This window comes from Pongo abelii, chromosome 14, assembly GCF_028885655.2.
Source record: "Pongo abelii isolate AG06213 chromosome 14, NHGRI_mPonAbe1-v2.0_pri, whole genome shotgun sequence".
Taxonomy (NCBI): domain Eukaryota; kingdom Metazoa; phylum Chordata; class Mammalia; order Primates; family Hominidae; genus Pongo; species Pongo abelii.
In genome coordinates this window covers 77,207,154-77,233,594 of record NC_071999.2, presented here as the reverse complement: position 1 = coordinate 77,233,594, position 26,441 = coordinate 77,207,154, and the positions used below count along the sequence as shown (strand labels likewise).

The window sequence follows — 26,441 nt, the reverse complement described above, 5'->3', positions numbered from 1 at the left end:
GAGATCCTATATAAGAAATAGAAAATCAAAAAGAATGTGCAGCTTAGGGGAAATTTATTTACCTCGGCTTATTTCCCTAGAAATCAGTTTTCCAACTCCAAATGTTATATATTTTTTCAAAACCTCATTTTAAGTTAGTCATTGGAAGATTTGGAATAATATTATATCCAAGTAATTTATATTCATTCCCCACAGGCAGCAGTGATGGTTCCTGGGATAAGGAAACACTGTCCACTTCCCCATCCCAGGGACCTCAGGCCTCTGTAACCCACCCCCGCATGCCTGGAGCACGTAGCCTTCCACTTAGTCATCCTCTCAACCATCTTCAGCAGAGCCACCTTCTGCCAAATGGTACGATGGCATTCTTTAGTATTAAAAATCGTAGTTTTTTAAAATTGTATATATCAGTTGGCAAAATAGGACATAATAAAGAGATATACTATATCTACATAGCTAATTGGGATAAGTTAAAGAAAACCCTAGTATTTTAAGCAAGATTCAGACTGATTATAGGAATAATATAGCAAAGAATTGACCATTTGTATTAAACACAGGATAAGTTAGGAAATGATAAACCATGGCACCAAACCAGATAGCTGTAAGCCTGGTTTCCCTGAGTAGTGAGTGAAATTTTTGCATACGAAGAGGAAAAATATTTTTTCTTTGACTGCCGTTATTAGAAAACTTTTGACTGTTTCAATTTTTAATGATTTATGTCCTCCAGAGCAATGATGATATATGTGCATTTTTTATAGGACTGGAACTTCCTTTTATGATGATGCCCCACCCTCTAATTCCTGTCAGCCTACCTCCAGCATCTGTCACCATGGCAATGAGCCAGATGAACCACCTCAGCACCATTGCAAATATGGCAGCAGCAGCACAAGTTCAGAGTCCCCCATCCAGAGTTGAGACATCAGTTATTAAGGTAATTCTTTTTTTATACAATTATTTTGGTATGTTCATCTTAAGCCACCATCCCTTAATCCATTTTTTTATTCCATAAGTACATCTGAACTCTAAAAAGCTAAGTGATAGTAAATAGAAATATTAAAAAAAAATCACTTGTAGCAAATGGCTCCGGGGCACATTACTTAGGCAGGCTAGGGTTGCTTTAAATTCTCTATATATCTATTAAGATAGAGAAAAACATAGGACATTAAATGTTATAGTTCAAATTGTGTGTGTTCTTACATAGGTAGTTGTGTGTATGTGTGTGTGGTGTTATGAGCATTTATGTGTGGAGAATCAGAAGGCCAGAAGGGATAAATTTTGCCACTTTCTAGCTCTGTCACCTTAGATGTGTAATTCAATCTTCCTGATTCTAGTAAATATCTAATAAAGGCATAATCCAGTGTGGATTATGTTGTAAAAACTAAATGAAGTAATAAAATTGGAAGTTTCCATAAATTCAAAAATACACTAAATTAAAGGTAACATTATTGTTATATAAACTTCATATGTGCATATATACACAACTCTGTCTCCTCTATCCCTGTGTATCTGTGTGTGTATGTGTGTGCATCGTGCGTGTTATATAGGTAAATATCTTTTACTTTCATATTATTTTAAAATGTGTACTTAAATCAAAATACTTTAACTGCATTGTCTGATTGGCTAAGGAGTAAGAAATATCAAAAAATTAAGAATAGATTATTAATTTTTAAACTAAGTACAAGATATTTTATGCTGCATGATCATTATTTGACATTACAATTATCCCATTTTTCTGAATACAATACACTTAAATTTAGGGTAGCCTCTGGAGCACATCTTGTATAAACAGCCCTGTTCAGATCACAAGGTCAGGAGATCGAGACCATCGTGGCTAACATGGTGAAACCCCGTATCTACTACAAATACAAAAAATTCGCCGGGCGTGGTGGCGGGCGCCTGTAGTCCCAGCTGCTTGGGAGGCTGAGGCAGGAGAATGGCGTGAACCCAGGAGGCGGAGTTTGCAGTGAGCCCAGATCGCGCCACTGCACTCCAGCCTCGGCGACAGAGTGAGGCTCCGTCTTAAAAAAAAAAAAAAAAAAAGGGCCCTGTTACTACTTACATACAATGTTGAATAATATGCAAATAGGAATTTTTTTCTTATATTAATGGCTCTAGAAACAAAGATGTGTCCCAGATGCTTTGGTCATTTTATGTAGTATCAATACCAGAGGAAAAAATAACCAAAAGTCTCACAAGACGTGGATCAACTACTCAAAGATCGCCACTTCAGAGAGCGCCAGTGAGTGCCACATTGTTATCAGCCAAGGAACTGATAAAAAGACCGTTGAAAACTCTTCTCTAAGAGGGATATTGTTACCAGATTATTCAATAAGCAATATATCACCGTATTGTTTAATTTATGATGATGTTAGGTAACAGGTATTATTGAGAATTAAGCACTCTGATTGCCTCACTCATTAAAGTTATCTAGAAGAGGAGTTTGGCGGAGGGAAAAACCCATTTAAGTCTTCCCGTCATTGTAGTCAATGGCTACTTTAAGCAAATGTTACAAGGTACTAAGTATTAATGTATACGATGTGATTATTCTCATTAAAAAAAATCTGGTCGTGATTACTATAAAGAATCATCTCATAATATTAATTATGTAACTTTTACTTTCAAAACTGGTAACTAAAATCTCTCATTTAGGTAAGATTTACATTAATAAATAAGGCAAACATATCATAGAAGAGCAGATTTTAGCAGTTTAAAGTCATAATGGGTGTCTAAGTTATGACCTGTAGCTAATATTTGCATGAGGGATGGCTTACATATTCCTGCATCAAAAAGCATTTATTTATATCAGGATGCTTGATTTATTTTATTTTGCAATATACACATATTTTAAAAAATAGTTGTGCTACTTGTTAATTAGAATACTTAGGGGATCTCCTTTTAATACATCCTTGGTTGTCAGAGTTTAGATAAGTAGGAGGAAGAAGTTGAGTTTCCTCTGGAAGAAGTCTATAGAAAATAATTCTGGACTCAATGATTGGGAAGTCAGAAACATTCCCGTGTTTTCCTAGATTAAGTTTAGGAATGGAAAGGAGGGGGATATATGGAGAAAGGAAGAAAATACACAAAAAGAGAAGAAAGTGAGGTCGCTTTATGTTTTAAGATATGTGCCAACACCTACTAAGTCATAGAGATATCTCACTTCTTCTCTTGTTGCAAATATTTTCAGAAACTTGGTTACATGCAGATTAAAGGGAATTGTGGATTTTGAAAGTGTTGATTAAATGGTAATAGTAGCAGCCAAATAGGGAACAAAGGCTCTAATTGAGAATGATTACAGAAAGTAAAATCTGATAGTTTTTATTGCCAACATCAAAGTGAAGTTCAATTGGCTGTTGTGGAAGGGCTGAAAGGCCCATTTTTTATCATGGTGACCTTATTTTGTGAGACAGGCCATTCGTATAGCTTCAAATTTGATACTGACAGGTAAGGATTATTGAAAGTAAACACATTTTAAGAAAGGCATGAGACAATTCTAACAGTTTTAGATGCTTAAAGACATCCAGATAACCAGATAAAAAATCAAGTGAGTGTCCTCGGAGAATAAGGGTGAGGAATAGGTCCTCCAAGAAGTTCTAAGTATAGAGAGAACAAGTTAACAAATCAACCTGTCTAAATGTATATATTGGTTGACTGTATAGAACAAGAAGAGTTTAGTAAACTCGCTTAATAGATGTTAATTAAGTTTAGTTTTGGGGAAGTTTTTATTTTCCTCAAAGAAAACAGCTGACTCCTATGTCACCTTTAACAGTATTGGACACATGTGGGTAACTAGAATAGGGACTACACATTGGTTTGCCTGGGAAGATTCTATTAATAAGTGTGAAAGTCTGTTGCAAGTGAAGTGTTAAATATCATAGAAGATTGAGCTCATATGACGGAATTATAAAGCAACAGGAGAAATAGCCTTTAAAGAGAAAATAGAACTTTGAGAGATGTTCTAAATGCTGGAATATACCGTTTACACTTTTTAAGAGTAATGACAAAACTTAAAATTAAAACTCAATCTAAATGCAAATGGCAATAAGAATTTGTAGGACAAAAGAGAAGCAAAAATATAGCTTTCAGAGTTACATATTTTAAAAATATTCTTTGTTTAGCTGTTTCTATGAAGTAAAGGAGCTCCAAAAGTTTTTTTCATTAATATATCAATGCCAGTACATGAAATGAAGCAGGGTCTGAATCCCCAAGCTCCAACGTTGGGTGAAATCTATTCTGCTGCTGGTTTTTATGGCCTGTGAGTTGAGAATGGTTTTGCATTTTTAAGTGGTTGGGAAAAAATAAAAAGAAAAGTATGTCATGACACATGAGAACTATATGAAATTCAAAATGTAGTGTTGGTAAATAAAGTTTTTTCTGCGGACAGAGCCACATCTAAATTTATGTAATGTCTATGGCTATTTTCACATACAAAGACAGAGTGGACTAAAATACTTGCTATTTGGCCTTTTACCAAAAAAGTTTGTCGATACCTGTGTTAGACCTCTGATTATCCCAAATCCACATGAATCCCAGGCTATGGAAAACTGAAGCAGCTCAAACTAAACTCGCAAACACAATAGAGCCAAGTAGAAAAAAAATTAAAATAATTGATAATTTAGGGTTGAAAGAATTAAATGCACCGAGGAAAAGAAAACTAGATAGATGAAGACTTTCCCACTATGGCATTGTTATTTGCTTTACATGCAAACGTTCATGAGAGAGTCTGCTAAAGTCTTGAACTTAGACTTTCTATGGCTGGTTGTATTGAGTATAATCAAGATTATTTTGAGGAGGAAATTGACGTATACTCTTTAGACAATAATAATTCGAATTAAAATTCCTAGTTGTGTGGATATACGCACAATTTCCTCTCCTCTCTCTCTCCCCCTAAATATCTGTAGGGATATATTAAATAATTATAAACTGCACCTGTATTAATTTCTTATGAGTCAATGATGCCCATATACTTTTTCTGTTTAGCATTCATAGAACATAAAGCAACTTAGACTTGAGATGTTATGTAATTCAGCTTCCCCCATAATGGAGAAATAATTCCCACATCCTTCTTATTCATTTTCATATATCTAAGCTTTTGTAGGATGCCTAATCTATTTTCAGCAGATTTAAGAGTGAGAAGTATATTCATTAATCAAATTAAAATTTGCATCTCAATAGCTTCTACCTTAACTTTGTTATATTTTATTTGAAGAAAAATGTCTACTAATTCTTCTAGGTTCTAGCCATTTCAATATTTAAGCCCTCTGTTTTAGTGCCTATAGTGTTTCTGTTTTCTAGGCCAATTATTCTAATTTGTTCTGACTATTCTTCATCTTTTTGATTGCCTTTTTTTTTTGAAGTCACCCTCTACCACACTATACTCTAGAAGTGAATTGTGCAATGAAGAGACACTAGACATCACCCTCAGTTTGGACAATCATCTATAAATCTAGTCATAGTTCCAAAGATTTTGTTTGGTAGTTGAATGTCTGACTCAGTACATTTCATGCCTTTCTGACATAAAATTCTGTTAAGCCAGTTTTTCTTCATCTTTTATTTGTGTTAGGAATTTTTATTTATCCACATTAAGTTTTTTAGTTTTCATTCCATTGATTTAGGGTCTTTAGATACTTTGGAGTATTAACATCCCAGACTATCACATTAGCTATTTATGCCACCTTTGTATCATTTCCAAATTTTAAAAGGATGTATTCCTTTATTACCTTCAACAACTGAGTAAAATAAACAATATAAATCAAGAGATCAATTTCTTTTGTCATTGGAGAATTCCTAATAGGTTGAAATGTTCTATTAATTGATTATCTTAGGTATCATTCATTATGTAACCCCAAATTCTCCTGAATGAATCAATATTTTTCTCAGTTTTTATTTAATAAATTCACAATGTTATAAAGATTTTGAAAAGAGCGTTCTTGCTGAAATAGAAGTAATATTGAAAAGAAGAAACGCAGCATATTTTAGTGATTTAAGGCATGTATTCTGAAAGAAGACTACTTGGATTTGCATTTCGACTTTATCACCTCCAACCAGTGTGACCATAGACAAATTATTTAATATATTTGTATTTTATGTAATAACAACACTACCCCATCAGGTTGTCATGAAGATTAAATTACTATTTATTTAATCCTTGGAAGTCTTTATATACCGACATTATTTTCTTCTCATTACTATTTTGTTTTCTCTCCAAGTGTCCAAAATCATTTGTTTAAAAGTAAGTTCTAGAATTTTGCAGGGAATCCCTGTCAAGCCTGTGAAATATAGTCACAATTCTATGGTGAGACCTCTGTCTCTCTTTTTTTTGCTTTGCTCATTTTACCTAATAAAAATTTTATACACAGCTTTATTTTAATCAGGACTTTTGGGTTTGTAGTGCATAGTATGCAAAGCAGATTTTTAAATGCATTTTAAGATTTTTTTCAGAGATAACGTAGAATTGTTTTTGAGAAATATGACGATATTCAAGTTACCCTACATTGTTGGATACACATCTTTCTTCTTATGACACATTACAGTTTTCTGAAAATAGGGAATATGACTTAAATTTGTTAATTTTCTTTGCTGATCTATTATGTGTCTGTGTGTGTGTGTGAGAGAGAGAGTTTGTGATGTTCTCATTTAAAGAATTAAACATTGAAAAACGCTGTTTATAATTGTACTCATACTTTAAAGCAAGTTCTTAAAATACTATATTAGGAAACAGGATGTTACTTGCATGAAGTTTAAAATGTGAAAAGATTATAAAAACTACAACCAGAGTGACCTTATTCACAAAGTAGAGTGAATCTTAGAGCAATGTGACATCATATACTTCATGTTTGTTTTTAGTTACAGAATAGTTTATTCTTTGTACAAACATAAAAATCTCCAAGTGTATGCAGAGCTTTTAGACATAAATTTTTTTCACAAAAATTTATTTAATTTTACTTGGTTTTAAAAAATAATATGTACGTTCTCTTTAGGTTTATTTGAATATTGATATCAAATATGAAAAAAGATGTTAACCTAAAAAAGAAAGTATTACAACACAACCACCATTAATGAAACATCCAGGCCTTGAAATACATCACATGTTTAAATGCATGATTTTATAATAATACTAAAAAAGAAACTCATTGTTCACATTTGGGGAATTTTGGGGGAACTGATGTTTTTAAAGGACAATAAAGGCTTAAAGATAAATACATGGAAGGGATCAAGCATTTTTCCTGCCTTTTCCATAAAAACTGATCCTTAGAATAATCAAATGATTCATGAGGTAACTTTGTGATCATAGAAACCTTCTAGAAAATAAGTGTGTAGGAAATTACAAGCCCTAATGAAGTGATGAATTGTGGCCATGATCATCAGTGGTGGCTGGCATCATAAAAGGCAACCAAGCAGACATTACGCTCATTATAGAAGCTTGCAACACCATCTATGAAGTAGTTGTACCCCCACATCAACTTGAACCAAGCCTCCAGATGTAACTATGCAGGAAACTCAAGGGTCAAAGGAACATCGGGATGAATTAGACTCATCAAGGGAACTGCAGATGAGAGGCTCATAGTGGTGGTGGCCTGTAAGAACATACATTTGTGCCTTACTAAGTTAAACATTGACTTTAAACATTTACCAAGCAGGAGAGATTGATGCCAGTTAAAGGCAATGCTGGTCGAATCAGCACTTACCTTTTTTTCCTTGCTGTTCTTCCTTCACCTCTATATCCCTTGGCTGAAGTAAAGAAAGAAGTCCTACCTTTTAATGAAGATGCCAGCATTTATTGTCAGATGGTGCTGAATTATAATTCCTGAGTCAAGATTTTATTTTGCTGCTTAAAGTAACTTTATATTATCAAATAGCAACCTAAAAAGTTACAAGGCTACGTGAATTTTCATACACACTTGGGAAAAATATAGTCCTCTACCACCAATGAGTAAGTTCAAAAAGACAACAGGAGAATAAAGTTAAGTTGTTTCAGATTATATTAAATTGTTTCACGGGGCCTTGCCAGTTTCATGTTTAGAAAACTTGAGTATTTATTGAGTTCCATAATCAAAGTTTTTTAAAAACCTATGTAAATATTGTTTGGGGCTTTCTCAGCTATGGAATCTTGATTTGGGCTGCCTAGTCCTCAACTAGGTGTAAGCATGCTAACATCATTGACTGTCTCTTAAAAGTACTTTTAAGCATTTTTCTGAATACAGGATTCCAATTCTGCTATTTGTCTTCTTTGCACATTTTTCCAAAGCAAAGGAATTTGAACACCACTCTTAGTGTGAATGATGTTGCATTTCACTAACAACAGTTACCAGGTGTGATATATGCCCCATGGGGAAAATAATTTTTGTCAGTTTTACTTAATTTTATATAACCAGAACCTAGTTCCTGCCTGGTACATAGTAAGTGTTCGGTAAATACTCATTGAACTAATGTATTTGAGCCTGAGTTGTCTTAAAGCTGAGAAGTTTTGGTTATGTAAAGTGCTGGCCAACTTCATCAACTTTATAAATTAAAAGTTATATGAAGATAACATTTAGGCTGGGCTCGGTGGCTCACAGCTGTAATCCCAACACTCTGGGAGGCCTAGGCTGGTGGATCACTTAGACTAGCCTGACGAACGTGGTGAAACCCCGTCTCTGCTAAAAATACAAAAAATTAATTGGATGTGGTGGCAGATGCCTGTAATCCCAGCTACTCAGAGGCTGAGGCAGGAGAATTGCTTGAACCAGGGAGGTGGAGGTTGCAGTGAGCCGAGATTGTGCCACTGCGCTCCAGCCTGGGTGACAGAGCAAGACTCTGACTCAAAAAAACAAACAACAACAACAAACATTTAATATTACAAATTGTTTCCCCACTTCTATATCCTGTTCAGTTAGGGAATCTCTATTGAAAAACAAAAAATGAAGAGAATTAAAAGGAGAGCAAAATAAATAAAAGCTAAATGAAATAATCCTTTAGAGAAATGAGTCGTGATTATACTTACCCTAAGAAAATATTTTAATTTGATAAAATATAATACATTTTTAAGGTGGAGAGAGGGTAGCTGAGATAATGCAATTTTTAAAATGTTTAATCACATGCGTGTAGTACTGAAAATTTTACACTTTTTATTTTAGAATCTGAGTATGTTGTTTTTGAATTCTATTTTTGATTCTGAATTATCCTACACACCAAATACTTCTTGTTCTACCCAGAGGCAAAAATGCAGCTTTTCCTTTTTTGTTCTCCTGTTACTATTAGTTTATTAGTATGACCTTTTTTTTTCAGTGAAAGAGTACTCCTCTTAAATTTTCGTTTATTATTGTGGCGAGTTTTATAAAGATGGAACATTGCAAAAGATTGTGTTTTATTGATTGGTGAAGTTGATGCAGGACTATAAAGGAGTGTGTTGAAGTATTAAATTAAATATTCGTTCTCTCTGTCCTGCTTCAGCCCCTTGTTGGAGGTTAAAGGGTATTACACAAATGAAATGATAAATCCACTTTACATAGTTTTCTTATAGACATTGAACAGCTTCTTTCTTATTATGTCTGAATAAAACTCATTATCTATTTTGTTTCAGTAATAATTATGAGATTCTCTCCTAAGCAATTCTTTATTGTCTCCATTATTCTCCATCTTATAGAATACTCTGGAAAGGCAAGCATATAAATATGATAAAAGAATTAAGCTGATGAAATAAATTAATTTATTGTGCAACAATGTATTCAAATCTTACTTGCTCAATGGATTTTACTTTAATGAAATTCTTCAAAGAACAATACATTAGGTTCCAAAGATTGAAATTATACATTAAGTAAAATGACTGAATATGTTGTGTCTCAATTTATAGAAAGTTTCAATTGAATAGTTAAGCTTTTAAATCATAAAAATTTGCATAAATTAAAATATTTTCTTCAAATAACAGTATTAACTATTGTCTTTGTTTCCTTTGTTCTTGAACACAAAACTACAATTAAAGCAAAAACTAAGTTAAAGGTAAATTAAATACTATAATTTTACTTATACATATTTACTGAGCTTTAAATTATGCTTTTAAAATGCATTTTACATAAAGATTTCAATCTAATTTATTTTTACTTAGTACAATATGTCATTTTAAGAGTATTTTGGATGTGTAAATGAATAACTGAACAATTCATGAATTAAAGGGATGATCACAGACAACTTTGACATTTAAGTACATTGACTAATAAAACATTTTTCTACTTATATATGGGAAATGTTAAAATAAACAAAGAATTATTTTAATGGCATAATCATTGTTTCCAGAGATTTATGCATTAAATATTTAAGCATTTTATGAGTTAAATATCTCAGAAAAATTATATTCTCATGCTTTCCATTAGCACTACTAAGAAATCTATTATGACAGGAAAATCAGACTTGCAAAATCATTTTAGAGAGACTGATTTATTTCAAGATTGTACTTTATGTCTGTTCAGCCAAACATACGCATTAACATAATTATTAAGAAAAATATTAAAATTTATTGATAGATAAGCATTGATGTGAGTGACCTTTGGAATAAAATAGAATGGTTAATTTAAAAAATTCTCTTTATACAAAAATATATCAATGCATTTTCTTAAATACACACCATGTATTTCTATGTAATCCAAGTGTTAACAGTTAGATGTATTAGGAATTAGCTCTAAAGCTTAGACAAACTATGCTTCTATTAGAATTTCAAGAAATCAAGATTAGACTTTAAGAGTATATCTCTGGACATGTATGCAGTTAGCAGCAGTATTGTTTCTTAATATACTTACACAAATTATAAAAGAGTTCTACATATAGCCTTATAAATGCATCCTCTATGATAAGTGCACAAATACTTCAAAACCATACACAACTAAACTTTTCAACTATGGAGTGGCTAACACAAGCCAAAATTGTCTTTTGATTTGTGATTACAATGATTTGATGTGAGAGTATTGCCATTTGAAGCTTCTTTATAGTTTAGGGTAATTAGAAGACAGGAAGTAAGTTTTGGCATCCAGATATGAAGTTTCTGCTCTTTTAAGTCATATACATGTTTGTTTTTTAAAACTATTGGTCGTTTGTTTGCCTTAGACATTTTAGAAGCATAGATGCTTCATTTTGTTAGTTTGGAAAAATAACTGATAATATATTCATTTTCCATGTTACCTGTGAATAAAGATTTCAAAATATCTTAATCTGCAAACTGTAAAGTTGGATGCCATCTTTCTGTAGTATCCTACCATGTAACAAATGCATACATGTTATAAACGTCTCTGAACAAGTTAGTTTTAAATTTTAATATCTGGGATGTATGTTTGTCTTTGTCCCCCCTTGTTTTCTCTCTCCTCTTCCCATCTCTTCTTTCTTTCTCTTTCTCTCTCTCTCTCCCTCCCACTTATTTGCATATTTGCAATATTTCAAGTGGAAACCCCACATAACTTGAGATGGAAAATATATTGTGTGTTGCTTACATTTACCTACATATCAATTTTGCTATTTGCAGAAAATAAAGCACTTAATTGTTAACCGCTGATCAATTAAGGTAAAGGGCTAATGCTTTTTAGTATAATACTAACAATACATCTGCCTTCTGTGGGAGTTTATTGTCTTTTACAGAAGCCTATCAGCACATATTAGCCCTGTCCAAAAACTCTAAAGTTCAACAAGTTATCATTACGACAAGATTGTAATACGCATTGCAACTTTCGAGATTAAAATTTAATTGACCTCTTTTTTCCTTTTCCTTTACAATATTGTTTTGTCATGAAGTTTCTTATAGCACTTTTTTTTTAATTCCATGGAATATATGTTAGGAAACCACTTTGTGACATGGATTTGGGAAAAGGGCTTGGCTATTTTTTCTGGTTATTTTCATTTTATTTGTCATGGTCTTCAAAATGAAGTATCAGCATATCTGTTGAAGACGTTTATTGGCAATGTACACCATTGAAAAATTAAAAGAGTGTGACAAAAGTACAGCTCAATCTTGGTTCCATATTAAAATCATAGGGAGAGCTTTAAAAAGATACTGAAGTCTGGGTCCCATTTTAGACCTAGTGTATTAGATTTCTAGGGCCACTGTAACAAAGAACCAGAAACTGGGTACCTTAAAACCACAGAAATTTATTGTCTCTCATTATTGGAGTCTAGAAGTTCAAAATCAGGAGTTCACGAGGACCATGCTCCCTTTGAGATTCTAGGTAGAATCCTTCACTTTCTATAGCTTCTGGTAGCGGCTGGCAATCCTTGCCATTCCTTGGCTTGAAGCTGCATAAGTTTAATCTCTTCCTCTATGGTCACATGACATTCTTCCCTCCTATCTTCACATCTACTTGTAAGGACATGAATCACGTGGGATTAAAAGCCACCTTAATCCAGTATGTTCTCATCTTAACTAATTATGTCTGCAAAGACTCAGTTTTCAAGTACATACATATTGATAGGGACCAAAGGTTAGGGCTTCAACAACAGGTCATTTTGGGGGGCACAATTAAGCCATAATACTCAGTAAACCAAAATCTCTGGGAGTGAAACTCAAGCATAAGCACATTTAAGAACATGCCAGGTGATTCTGATGTGCAGCAGGATTTAAAACCATCATGGTGCTAATGGAATCACTTTGACCAAAGACGAGCACGATCATCATTCTCACTGGCAGTACAAAACCTGGAACCTCCTATTTGTTTTCCATATTAAGTTAACATTGACATTTTGGAAACATTAGCCTCCTACAGGCCAATTACATTTTAGATGTTTTTTCTCTTTCATAATTGCATATTTTCTCCCTAATAAGGAATAATGTACTAATTACTTATAAGTACATTATACATCTACATATTTTACGTAGTTTTCTTCCACACTTTTTAACTATTTATTAATTATTACAAAGACAGTTCATCAAGGCCTGTGTCTGCTAATAACTGAGGGTATAAATATTTTGCTGCTCAAAGTAGAAAATGTTCACCAATGGGTACCTTCTTTCTTAATCTGTAATTCCATTTATAATAGCTAATTGGAGACATTTATAGAATCTACTTGCAGATTTGTCTAATGGAGAATGTACAGAGCTTAGAGAGGGAGGTATGGAGTGAGACAAGACTGTTGACATAAAATAGAGTATCAGGAAGCACAGTACCAAATTTCCCTGGGACATGATTGATATATATTTCATAAATGTGCCCTTAATACATTTGTGTGGTTGAATTGAAGCTAGGTGTGGTAGGTACTCTGAGAAGTATTTAAACCAAAGAAAAGTATTCCAATATTAAATAATAATCCATTTCCATGATGCCTTAAAATGTGACTGAGTATGTCCAGAGCAGTACCAGGATGGAATACCTGTTAAAAACTCTTCTGGTATTATTATTATGGTCAGTCATGTTGATAATGTGTTTATTACATGATCTTTAGATACTTGCGGAAATAAGGGAATATATTTAAAGATTTCTTCAAAATGATAACTAATCCTTCTTTATTCTCCGAGATCTTTGTTGTCTAATGGGTTCTTATTTGGATATTTTTGGGTGTCTTCTTAGGCTTACTTTTTCTCCAGAGTGGATTGACATTCGCCATTACTGCAGTCACGCTTACCTGTAGAACCATAGTTTCATAGACCATCTTTTTCTACTTCATTTGGCTTTGCTCAAGATAAACATATCTTTTAGTACAGTTAAATGCTGATGAAATAAAGTGTTTATTCTCTTTACATTTCTTATTGTATTGAGAAAAAACAACATTCATTAAGTAAAGATCCGTTGTATTTAACGTCTTTTCTACCCTCCTTCCCTCCCTTGCTGGTGCAGGAGCGTGTTCCCGATAGCCCCTCGCCTGCCCCCTCTCTGGAGGAGGGGAGAAGGCCTGGCAGTCACCCATCATCACATCGCAGCAGCAGCGTGTCCAGCTCCCCTGCTCGGACTGAGAGCTCTTCTGACAGAATCCGTAGGTCTCATACTTCTACTTGTCACCATTTTAAACTTTATTAGGGTTCAGCTGGCTTTTCTAATCAACATGCCCTCATTCCAAATAGATCTCAGATGGATCATGTTCTGAAACTCTGTAGCAATAGCCATCTCTCAAAATTATGTTTCCCAGTTTGCAATATCATGAGGTATGACACTACATTAACAGGTCCTGATATAAATTTCCTCTCTTTGATGCCACATTTAAAGATTTGAGCTATGAGACAGAGAAAATAAGTAAACTTTTAGATTGGTTTCTGAAGTAAACACAACCAATTCTCAAATATCTAGTGTCTTGGTACACTGTTTATGGATTATTCAACATCATTCCTCAAATCCTACTCTCCCATTTTGTAATTCACTGACTTTTAAATTTTATCCTTGTGTTAATGGAGGTATCCACAAAAAGAAATGAGTTAAATTCAAAATAATAAATTTAAAAAGCATACATTTCTAAGTCATTCAGGTGGTCAAAGGATTAAATAATTTGAAATTAGCTAAGTTTGAGAATTTGAATTAGTAACAATCAATAATGCATACTATTGCCATATATTGTTATTTTTAAAATTTGGAAAGTAGGGCTGTATGTTATCTTCTAACATTTTCACAATATTTAATCTTGGTACTTATGGCCAAGAAAATTAAGAATAAAGTTAAAATGCCATCCAATTAACAAGTGATTTTTGTGTCTGTACAATAATCTCAGATTGTTCTTTCGATAAATGACTATATTAAAAGAGAATAACTTGTTTGATAAAACCTATATATATTGCTTATTTCCAGAATTTAGCTATTATTTTACGAAATTATGTTTATAGCATAAACTTCATCTAATTATACAAAGTTTATTTAAGTTATTTGTTTATAACATAAACAAATTATGTTTATAGCATAAACTTCATCTAATTATACAAAGTTTATTTAAGTTATTTGGTTGTTGAGAATATTTTCATAATAGGAAAGCATTTTCTAGAAAGTCACTTTATAGGTTATAAAGGAACGTATGCATAAAGTGAAAATTGTTGATCTGGGAGCTATTGAAGTGGATAATTTAAGTTGAATGCTATGTAAATAATTATAAATAAAAGACAGTCAATTATTGGCAATTATATAGTTCAACATAATACTAAATATATATACTTGCTTTTGCCTGCCTGAAACATATTTCCTTAATTTTATAACTTTACACACAATTTTAAAACAGTTTTGAAATAAAATATTTACTGTATATTTTTATGGTATGTTGACACTAGAATCTCAAATTTAATGAAAAATATTGGTTTCATTATAAGATATTGTCATTGGAAAGGTGCTGTCCTAGAGAAAAAAAATTTGGAATAAAATGAAAGTGACGGACAGACTGGGGAAGATTTGAATGAGTTTTTTAATACATTCATGTTATTTTATTAATGGTAATATTCTTTTTTAAATTTTTGATAGAAACAAAGGAGACATTTTTGTATGCCTGGGATACCATAATTGTTGAAATGGAAATATATCCACATCCACACACATACATACATATGTACATATATGTAACATATAACTTTAAAGTAATTTTAGACTAACAGAAAATTTGCAAATATAATACAAATCATTCTTATGTGTTTGTCATCCTGATTTACCTCATCAGTCAACCAATCAAGTTCTCTGAAAGTGATATCTCAATAAAGGCATAATGTCACCTAGTGCTTCTATCATAGATTTAATACAACTTTACCTCAAATTCGTCATCGTTTATCTTCTACAAACCAGAACATTATTTTATATAAGAGAAAAATGATCAAAATCAGGAAAATAACATTATTATAGTACTAAAATTTGAACTACAGTTTTTATTTAAATTGCACTGTTTTTCCCATCAATATTTTTTAAAGCAAGATTTTTTTTTTTTTTTTGCTACAAAAGCCAATTTATGACCACACACTGCAATTAGTTGTCATATTCTCTTAGTATTCTTTAATCTGGAACAGTTCCTTAGTCCATTTTGTCTTTCAGTAACTTTTTTTTTTTTTTTTTTTTAGTACAGGCCATTTATTTTGTAGAATGTCCCTCAGTTTGGATTTTTTTATGTCTCCTTTTGATTAGACTTAGGTTATGGATGTTTGGTGGGAATCACACAGCTGTGATAGTGTGTCCTTTTTAGTGAATCATTTCAGGAGACACACATTTCTACAATACCAGCAATAACTTTATCACTTTCTTAAGGTGGTGACTACCAGGTTTCTCTATTGCAATATTACTTGCTGTTGTTGATGTTTACCTTTGTAGATACTGAGTGTCTGGTGAGAAAAATATCTTAAGACTGTGCAAATATTCTGTTCTTTACCAAACATTCACTCACTAGTTTTAGAATTATCCCTTGATCCCTGAAACAATTATTATTAATGGTGTTTGCCAAATGGCAATTTCTACTATATTATTCTTATATTTTGAAAATTTATATTTTCCAGATAAAAATCTTGTTTTATGCAAAATAAAAATAAAGTGAGGTGATGTCATTTTCAATATTTTCTGCATATTCTGACGAATTATCAGGTTTATCAGTTATCACAGTGTTTTTAGGGATAGATTATAAATTTAAGTTAGACCACTGTATTAATATTATAGTTACTGTTGAGTCCAAGAGAGTTTAATTGATTTATTGGAACCTTGTGTGTTATGGTGTTTTTGTGTTTTGTTTTGTTTGTTTTCTTTTCGGCTATAATAGCGGTCCATCAGAATGGGTTGTCCATGAACCAGATGCTCATGGGCTTATCACCAAATGTACTTCCTGGGCCCAAAGAGGGAGATTTGGCTGGTCATGACATGGGACATGAGTCAAAAAGGATGCATATTGAAAAAGGTAATGTATGATTATATATTCCTTGTTTTTCCCGATTCAATAGATTTTAGAACTAGATTTTAATCACACAATGAAGTCTATCTCTACATCATGTAAAAAAAGCATATAAATGTTTTTAAAATCCACAATATTAAGGACAAATTAAACCTATTCTACAAAAAAGAGATATGAATGAAGGCCTGCTGCACTTCTCTTACACAACAGGTAAGTTACAATTTAGTTACCAGTACATTAAAAAAAAAAAAAAGTCCCAATTGTTATCTCTCAGTTCCTAAAGGGTCTGCTATTTGACTTTTTCAATACCTTCAGGGTCACTCATTTTACTTAGCATGATAGAACAATAACAATATAGAAAGGATTATTCTGTCTTCTTTTGAATTAAAAAACCAGTTTACAGACCAATAAGGAAACAGAAATATATTTTATATGTCAATATACTAGTAGTTGTTTCAAAATATACCAAGAAAACTCAGGTTCTACATAGCTAAAAAAGTTTCTTATATTTTGTTAATGTCAACCAAACACATTTTTCACAGGCAAAAATGTGTATTTTCATACCCTATTTGATAATTCATGAAAAAATTAAAATATTTTAGTCAGCATATTAGAAATTTATTCTTGGAGATGCAAATACATATTTTCAAATTGTAAGTGTTAAATTGTGGATATAAGAATCTTCCCACCTATTTTTTAACTTAATATTTTCAAACTTTATAAATATAGATAGGATAATTTGCTTATCTTTTTTTGACGAAGCCATTAAATAATCAGTGTTGTGAATAAGGGTTATTTCTCTGGAAAACAAAAAAGGAGCACAATTAATCAGCTGTCAACAAGGAAAGGAAACAAAATTGGGTATTTAAATAATTGAACAGGAATAAATGCGTGGAGGGAGATTAAGTTAAGGAGGGGTACCTTCTTCCCACCAAAAAGACTACTCACAAAAAAGTAAAAATGCTTACATAAAACATTTCCCTTTCAGCATAAAAATAGCTCTGTTAAATCCCTTAGGGAGAAAGAGTATATTTCTACAAGTTAGATTATTTTAGCTATAGAATGTCAGTGAGAAAACAATAATCTAGGTACTAACATGTTAACATCTAGGCATAATTGAGAAATAGAGACATTAATAAAATTTTTATTTATTGTGAAACTTGATATCAAGTGTTATATATATTAAGCATTCTAACGCAGTGCACGACTAGGTCAGATGGTCTCTAAATTTTTAACTTACATTTTTTTCACAACCTCTTCATTCACAATAAAGCAGAATGTCATATATATTATCCATCATATTTATTTTGACCTATACTTTTGATATTTAATCAAAAACCCATGCATAGCAATATTGTAAAAATTAGTATAGTGGAGCTGGGTGTACTGGCTCACACCTGTAATCCCAGCACTTTGGGAGCTTGAGGCAGGCAGATCACGAGGTCAGGAGTCGAGACCAGCCTGACCAATATGGTGAAACTCCATCTCTACTAAAAATACAAAAATTAGATGGGCGTGATGGTGCGCGCCTGTAGTCCCAGCTACTTGGGAGGCTGAGGCAGAAGAATTGCTTGAACCCTGGAGGCGGAGGTTGCAGTGAGCCGAGATCACGCCACTGCACTGCAGCCTGGGTGACAGAGTGAAAGTCCATGTCAAAAAAGAAAAGAAAAGAAAAATTAGTATAGTGGTAAAACATAAAGTTTCATCGAAGACTCAAGTTTTAAGTAATGATATTTAAATATAATAATTAAATGTATGGGTGTCATAATCATTCTCCACTAGGGTTGAGCTAAAGAATAAAGCCTTACAGAAAATTATTTGAGTCACTCTTTTCTCAATTTTCCCTTACATACTATTTACCAAGTTTAACTTGGGATGCATAAGAACGAAGTTAATTTATGTTATACAATGAATGGCAGGATATTAGAGCTAAATTCTCTTGCAGCACCAGGTGGAGAAGGGCTAAGAGAAATATACAAGTCCAGAGGTGGTAGTGAAGAGAAAAATACAAAAGGAATAACCAGTACTAGAATTGGAATAACAAATCTCACTAGAATTTTTGGTGGAGAGCTTTGTGCAATGTTATCCTTTGAATTGACCTATATTTTTCATAACTATTCCTTTTTCATATGTCAAGATTTCAATCTCTCTATTTATTTATTATTATTATAATTTTGCCACCATAGAGCATTTTTTGAAATAATATACTAGGTTGATGATCTAGGCATGTTTTAAAGTATTTGCTTTGTTATTTGGAAGTTATTTCTTCATTGCTATCCTTCCACTACTAGAATGTACTACATTTGCTTTAAGCAGACTAGGCAGTCTTTGAGTGCATACTGATCTGGGCTGAATTACTAGAAGTTTCTAAGAGACAGACAAGAGTTGAAACAACTGTGGAAATCACATGCTTTAAGGATTAATGGCAAGGCCAAAGGTGGAATTTTCTGGCCTTCATAAAGCACATTTATATGAAACACATTAGAACATTCTGACCACGAATATACATAAAAACTTGCTACATCACTAATAGTACTTACATCAAGGTTTTCTAAATTGTTTTGCTGTAAGGACAAAGTCCTTGACCATAGCCCAACAGTTTCCCAATATTTTGACATATATTTTATAGTGACAAATAAATTTTTAAGATTCTCCTTAGAAATGTGAAAGTATCATTGATTTCAAATGTGTATATGTAATCTCAAAATTTTAATAGATTTTGATACTATTCTAGTAAGTGTTTTGTTATGTGATGCTTTTCTCTTGTGTGTACCTTCTTTTATCTAGTTTTTAATATAGTGAATTAATAGTAAATATTCATAGGCTTTCTAGATTGATAGAAACTACTAAATTAAAAATTGTTTTCTTTCATGACAGCATTTATCATGGGCCTCATAATATCCCTGTAACTTTCCTACAACTCATATCTATATCAAACAGATAACTTCATTTAGAGATAGATATTTGTGGAGAAATTAATTGTATGTTCTTTACATTTTAGGCTTGAACCTATATGTAATTTGCTGCCTGCCAACTAAATTATTCAAAGGACAATTAATTCTTTAGAAAACACTGATTCCAAAAATAGATGCCAAAATTTATTTGTATTCTGAGAATCACTGTGGTCTGAAGTCTTAAGCATAAGTAACTTAAACATTTTATGTTCTTCTTAATATTAAATAGCTACGGGCTCCATTCTTTTAGCCCAAAAAATTAAGTCACCATTAGTTGAAGGACCAGTGGTTTTAACTATTGAGTAAATTCATTCCATTTTAAAAATAAAGAATGCTCACATAATGTTTTGAGCTTAGGGAGAGTACAATTAAGGCATATATATATGCATATATATATACTATATATATACAATATATATATAAAATACAGAAACAAATGTTATATATATAACAATATAAAATACAAAAATATAAAAATATAAAATACAAAAACAAAATGTTATATATATATAAAACAAAAGTTTTAGGTTTGAATCTATATGTTGGTTCACATCCATATATATATATATATATATGGGATTATATATATATGGGACATATATATATCATATATATATGGGATATATATATATCATATATGTGGGATTACAGCACCCACCACCACGCCTGGCTAATTTTTGTATTTTTACTAGAGACAGGGTTTCACGATGTTGGCCAGGCTGGTCTCGAACTCCTGATCTCAGGTGATCCACCTGCCTCGGCCTCCCAAAGTGCTGGGATTACAGGGCGTGAGCTACCACACCTGGTCTATTATTTTTCTCTCTCTCTCTCTCCTCTCTCTCTTCTCTCTCTCTCTCTCTCTCTCTCTCTATATATATATATATATATATATATATATAAAACAAAATGTTTTAGGCTTGAATCTATATGTCGGTTCACATCTATATATATATATATATATATATATATATATATATATATATGCATGAAAACTGTCTTTCAGCTTTTCCAAACATCCGGAGTTCTCAAGAGCTTTCTGTATTTTAAAACATTGCTGATCTTTTCCCTCATTCTAAATATAGTGGAATAGGCTGTAATAATTGACATTTGTGATATATAAATAGGCTTACTGTTTCTTGATGCTAGAGCTCTGCGTTTATCCTCCACACATTTGTCCATTGATACTAGTTTACAGTGTTGCTCTCTCATGCATAATTTGTTTTGTTTTTTCTTAAATTGCTGCTACTTTCAACAAATTTTGGAGCACACTTCTTACCTTGCCTGTAACTCAATATGTACATTTTTGTTATTATACAATTTACCTAATTTTTGATTGATCAAAAATTATATATATGATGGAGATAAGCCTATAATATTAACTTCTTCCAATTATAGAAAACTAAAGCATTTATAATTGTGACTAACTGTTGCATACCTAATTTGTGTTATTGTATTTTGGTCTTGGATTAAGTAGTCCAATGTGATGTAATCAATGAGTAAATATTTACTGAAAGCTAGATATGTGAATGAAAACAAATGAAGTGCAAATCAATCGCTCTCTTTCTCTGTCTCTCCCTTTCCTCGTTAAAATTATACAGATTTTTTTCTTAATATATAATTTCTCCTACAGATAAGGCTTTTCTCTTCATTTGTTTTCATAAGAAATAAGAAAACTTTCTTTCACTGGTGAACAACTTCAGGACACCAACATTTTAGAAGCAGGACTAATCTGAGGGAGGCAGGAAATCCAAGGTATTTGCTTCAGGCCATAAAGCGCTTCTTTTGTGTCATATTCTGCTTGGTGGGGCGTGCTCAAGATTTCCAATGTTCAACATCTTTGTATAAAAACTTTCATGTTGGTAATCTAAAGCGAAGGACAGAGCACTAAAGGCAATAAAGTAGTTAGCAAACTGGACATATTTGGCTTTTTGTCTCTTGTTTATATTTTAGTCTTAGCATCCAACCTTATGGACCATTTTCATACAAAGCCCTTTTGAAAGAAAATCATTATATATCACTTTTTTCAAGTTTTTGGAAATAATTTTTGAAATATATTTTTATTTGTGCAGTTCTCATTGTTTAAAAATCCTAACTTAAATCAAGATTGAGTCTTCAAAAATGCAGCAACATGAATGGAACTACAGGTCATTGTGTTACGTGAGATAAGCCAAGCACAGAAAGACAATTAGTACATGTTCTCACATATATGGGAACTACAAAAGTGGATCTCATGAAGGTAGTTAGATTGCTGGTTTCCAGAGGCTGTTTAGAACAGTGGGGAGGAGAGAGGATTAATGGGTCCAAATACACAGTTAGATAGATGAAATAAGACCTAATGTTCAATAAATCAATGGGGTGACTATAGTTTACAGCAATCTGTTGTATATTTCAAAATACCTAGAAGAGGATAATTTCAAATATTTCTAGCATAAAGAAAAGACAAATATCTAGGGTGATGGATATCCCAATTATACTGATTTGGTCTTTAAAAATTATGTAAATGTCTTAAACTATCGCACGTACCCCCAAAATATATACATCTATTATGTATCAATAAAAAATTAAATTATAAGTAAACAAATGGCTTTTTTCTTTTAAATTCTAAATAGATCTTATTCAAATTAATCAATACTAAATATTACATACAACAACTATGTGGGAGCCTGTTAGTATCTCCTGTGTCTATATAGAATTGCATAGTCTAAAAGCCTTTTTTCTTTAAAATTTTCTATATTTTGATAATGTTAACACATATTATAGGGCCATAAGTATTTTCACTTGTAAAATTCTCTAACACGCAACTTCTCCTTCACTTATACCATCTAAATATATTTTTTGTTGGCACATCTCAAAGTCTCCTATAAAATATTCTATTACCTACCTATGTAATTTTCCTCCTCAGTTTCCATGCCTCGAAAATAAGTGTTAAACTTAGTGCCATCACTTTTAGTTCTGTGATTATAACAACTGGACAACAACAACTTTCTTTGGATCCCAGAACTCTTTCTTAAGTAGATAGCAGTTTTCATATGCAAAGCCATAGCTCAGCTTGCTTAAGAAACCAGTTTTGTTATTTTATGAATTATTGCTAGGAGCAGAGCTTGTAATAATATTTCAATGACAATTGAACAAAATACTTACTGTAAGATATTCATAACAGCCCTGTAAATGATGGGCAATTGGTATAAAATATAGACTATAATATTTATTTACTTTTTACCCATGCGCCTTGATGACCATCACATCACACTGAACTTTCAAGTTTCTCAAACATCCTCTGTCCTTTCCTACATGACTTCTGTTTCTTTCCTTACATGGGATATGTGTGCCTTCCTATCCACTAGTGTTCAGCCCAAACTTCTTCAGGGCAGGAGCTATGTCTTCTCATCTTCTTTGTATACTTAGCACAGGGTCTGGCATTAGTGGGTATGATCAATTTCTTTTAGGAGTTAAGTGAGATAATATATGTCTGGAGTGCTTGACGCATATAAATATCCAATAGAAACCATTACTAATATCAAGTTAGCTAATGAGCAAGCGGTTTGATTATATAAATTGGAAAATATACATGCTTTAAACCTCTGAATTAGAATATTATCTATTTACAATTCATAATACCACAGTTATCATGATTTACATTTGACCCCAAATAGGAAATTTGAAATTATAATATTGTAGACAGCACTTTGATTACATATAGCTAGAATGTAATGTGCACAGTTTTGGAGGAAAAAATTGCCAAATTAACTACATTAATCAGTTATTTTACGTCAATGATTGTATTAAAAATAATCTTTATTTATTTAATACAATTTCAATGAATCTTGAATTCATTCAATAAATATATTGAGGAGAAACAAATATGTGTGGCTGTGTAAATCACAGGTGATAGTGGGTATTAGATGTGAACAGGCTACAAGAGAGTGGGTTAGAAATCAAACGAGATTCCCTCTGATGGGTAGGAATTCTGTCTTTGAACTACTCACACATGCCACTTGTAAAGTAAATTACTACAGTTTTACATAAGGGTTACATTTCCCAGGAATGTATCATATAACCAATATGAATATTATATTTATTTTATATTACATATTATATTTATATTATATATAATATATATTATATTTTATATTGTATTATATATAATATATATTTATATTATATGTTATATATTATATATTATATTTTATATTTATATAATATATAATATATATTATATTTTATACTTATATAATATATATTATATATTATATTTTATATTTATATAGTATATAATATATATTATATTTTATATTTATATAATATATAATATATTATATATTATATTTATATAATATATTATATATTATATTTTATTATTATATTATATAATTATATTATATATTATATATTGTATTTATATTATATAATATATATTATATTTTATATCTATATATTATATATTATATTTTATATGTATATATTATATATATTATATTTTATGTTTATATTATATTTAAAAATAGTCATTTATTAGTGTCGACAACCTCAGTGGTTTCTCAATTATATCTCCAGTACATCTTTTCTATGTTTAGATTTTACTAACTTTTTTGTATACTTAGAAAACTGAATCATGTTAATATCTACTGATAATTTTCATGCACTATATGTCAAAGAGACAAGAGCAGTCTTTTAAATGCTATAAATTTATACATTATAGTAGTTTTACTTGTGATCAGATGAAATGCCTTTTCCTCATTAAAAAAAGCTATTATTCCACTTAATCTGCTTTATTTTCTTAATATGGTAGGTGTGGAATGACTCACTTCCTCACTGCTTAAGAGATTGTTTTTATATAGTTGTGCAAATAGATAATATTTTTAAAGCATTAAACGTGAGGTAGAGAACAAATTACTAGTAGACTCACTTATTAGTTTCACATTGAAATTTGCTTCATTTAGTGATTTATTTATCAATCATCATAAATTCCCTTATTTTATTGCTTTCATCTAAGATGTGATTGGTTAACTTATTATTTGGCTTAATGAATTGGTTATCTCTAGTTTTTTTTTTTTTTTCCTGCAATTTACTAGCATATTGCTTAACCCATGGATTTCTTTCAGTTTTGCTAGTTTCCAGTTGATAGTTTGTATAGTCTAGTATGGAAGTGATCTACAGAGGAAGGTTATGTGTATATTCTACTATGTCTATTTGAGTGAGAATTTACCCCAAATTGAAACTTTTTCTTTTTCTTTCTTTGTTTTTTCTTTTTTCTTTTTGGTGATAGAGTCTTGCTCTGTCGCCCAGGCTGGAGTGCAGTGGCACAATCATGGTTCACCTCAACCTCCACCTCTCGGGCTCAAGTGATCCTTGGGCCTCAGCCTCCCGAATAGCTGGGACTTCAAGCACACGCCACCACACCAGCTACTTTTTGCATTTTTAGTAGAGATGAGGTTTCACCATGTAGGCTAGGCTGGTCTCGAACTCCTGGGCTCAGGCAATCCACCCAGCTCAGCATCCCAAAGTACTGAGATTACAGGCGTGAGCCACCACACAGGGCCTGAAAGTTAATTCTGAGAATAGTGACAATCCGACATTGTTTAGTGGAGCTGAAGCTGTTTTTATTTTGCACATTTTAATTTTGTAAATGGACAGCTATGTTTTTTTCCTCAAAGAACTATAAAACACTTGTTTTCCTTCCTTGGTTAGACTTATTTAGAAATGTACAAAAATGACTGTTAAAAGTTCAGTGATTCTAAGAGCTTTCTTATTTTTTAATATAAAAGAATAACAAAATTCAAATTCTGAGTTTCCACAGATATCATATTACTCTGTATGATGATGTTTTTATGGAATAAAAGAATAGAATATCTGAAATCGCATATATTTTGACCTAATATTTTTGAAGTTTTCTAACCTGAGATATAAACTGCCACATGGACCTACAATTATTTGACATAATAATGACTTTTCTACCAACAAAGTTGTTTATCTTATGGCTAATCATCACTAAATGTCTTGTTTGTTCAAAATATCTTCCAAGTATCTAAATTTTTTAAAAAGGAAAGGGTTGCCACTTAAAAAAATATTTTCAATTTTGCCAAACACTCACAGTCTTCTTTTATTAAAATTTTTTATAACCTCACATGTGCATACATATACCCCTGCATACACACAAATGCTTTAACTTCTCTTAGTAGATGATGGAGCGATCTTGCTTTGAATGCTGTATTATAGGTTAAGAAGCAGAGTAACACCCCTGTTGTTTCTTGTGCTTGGAGCAGTTTGAATTCTTCCATCAAATTGATAGGATGATTTAACACATTCAGTCAGCCTTGTTTGCAGGGCTTGTAAATAATAGCCAAGCTTAGGTAAATCCTAAACACACTAGAACTAATTTGAAGTTTATATGGAATAGATCAAAAGTTAATATGGAACTAGTGGTTATTATGTTTAAATGCATAGTAACCTGATGATATTTTGAAGATATTTTAAAGGAGATATTGCCCACCTGCTGTAGAAAACTGGGTAGTGTTTTTCTTTGACTTTTCCTTGCTTACTACCACTTAATCTTGTCCTTTTGACAAATTATTCCTAGAGATGTATGTGATAACTTCTGTGTATAATAATCAGTTTTGTTCCAGTAGAAGCTGTATTTTAGATTTTCTTTAAAATTTTACATTACCATTGTTGCTAGTATCTTATGCTACAGTTTCAGAATATTAAACAAGT

The 26,441-nt window shown here is 31.7% G+C and overlaps 1 protein-coding gene across 4 annotated transcripts in view; it reads left to right on the top strand.

Annotated features, from left to right (window-relative positions):
- Nucleotides 1–26,441, top strand: part of DACH1 (dachshund family transcription factor 1) — a 424,843-nt gene that overhangs the window by 291,724 nt on the left and 106,678 nt on the right. For 2 of the 4 annotated variants that reach the window (XM_054529097.2, XM_054529096.2), the window contains exons 4-7: nt 196–351; nt 756–928; nt 13,782–13,917; nt 16,648–16,782. In XM_054529097.2, the coding sequence (XP_054385072.2) occupies nt 196–351; nt 756–928; nt 13,782–13,917; nt 16,648–16,782 (600 nt within the window). The remainder of the gene's footprint in view (nt 1–195; nt 352–755; nt 929–13,781; nt 13,918–16,647; nt 16,783–26,441) is intronic. The other 2 variants (XM_009248687.4, XM_054529098.2) reach the window with 1 other exon arrangement.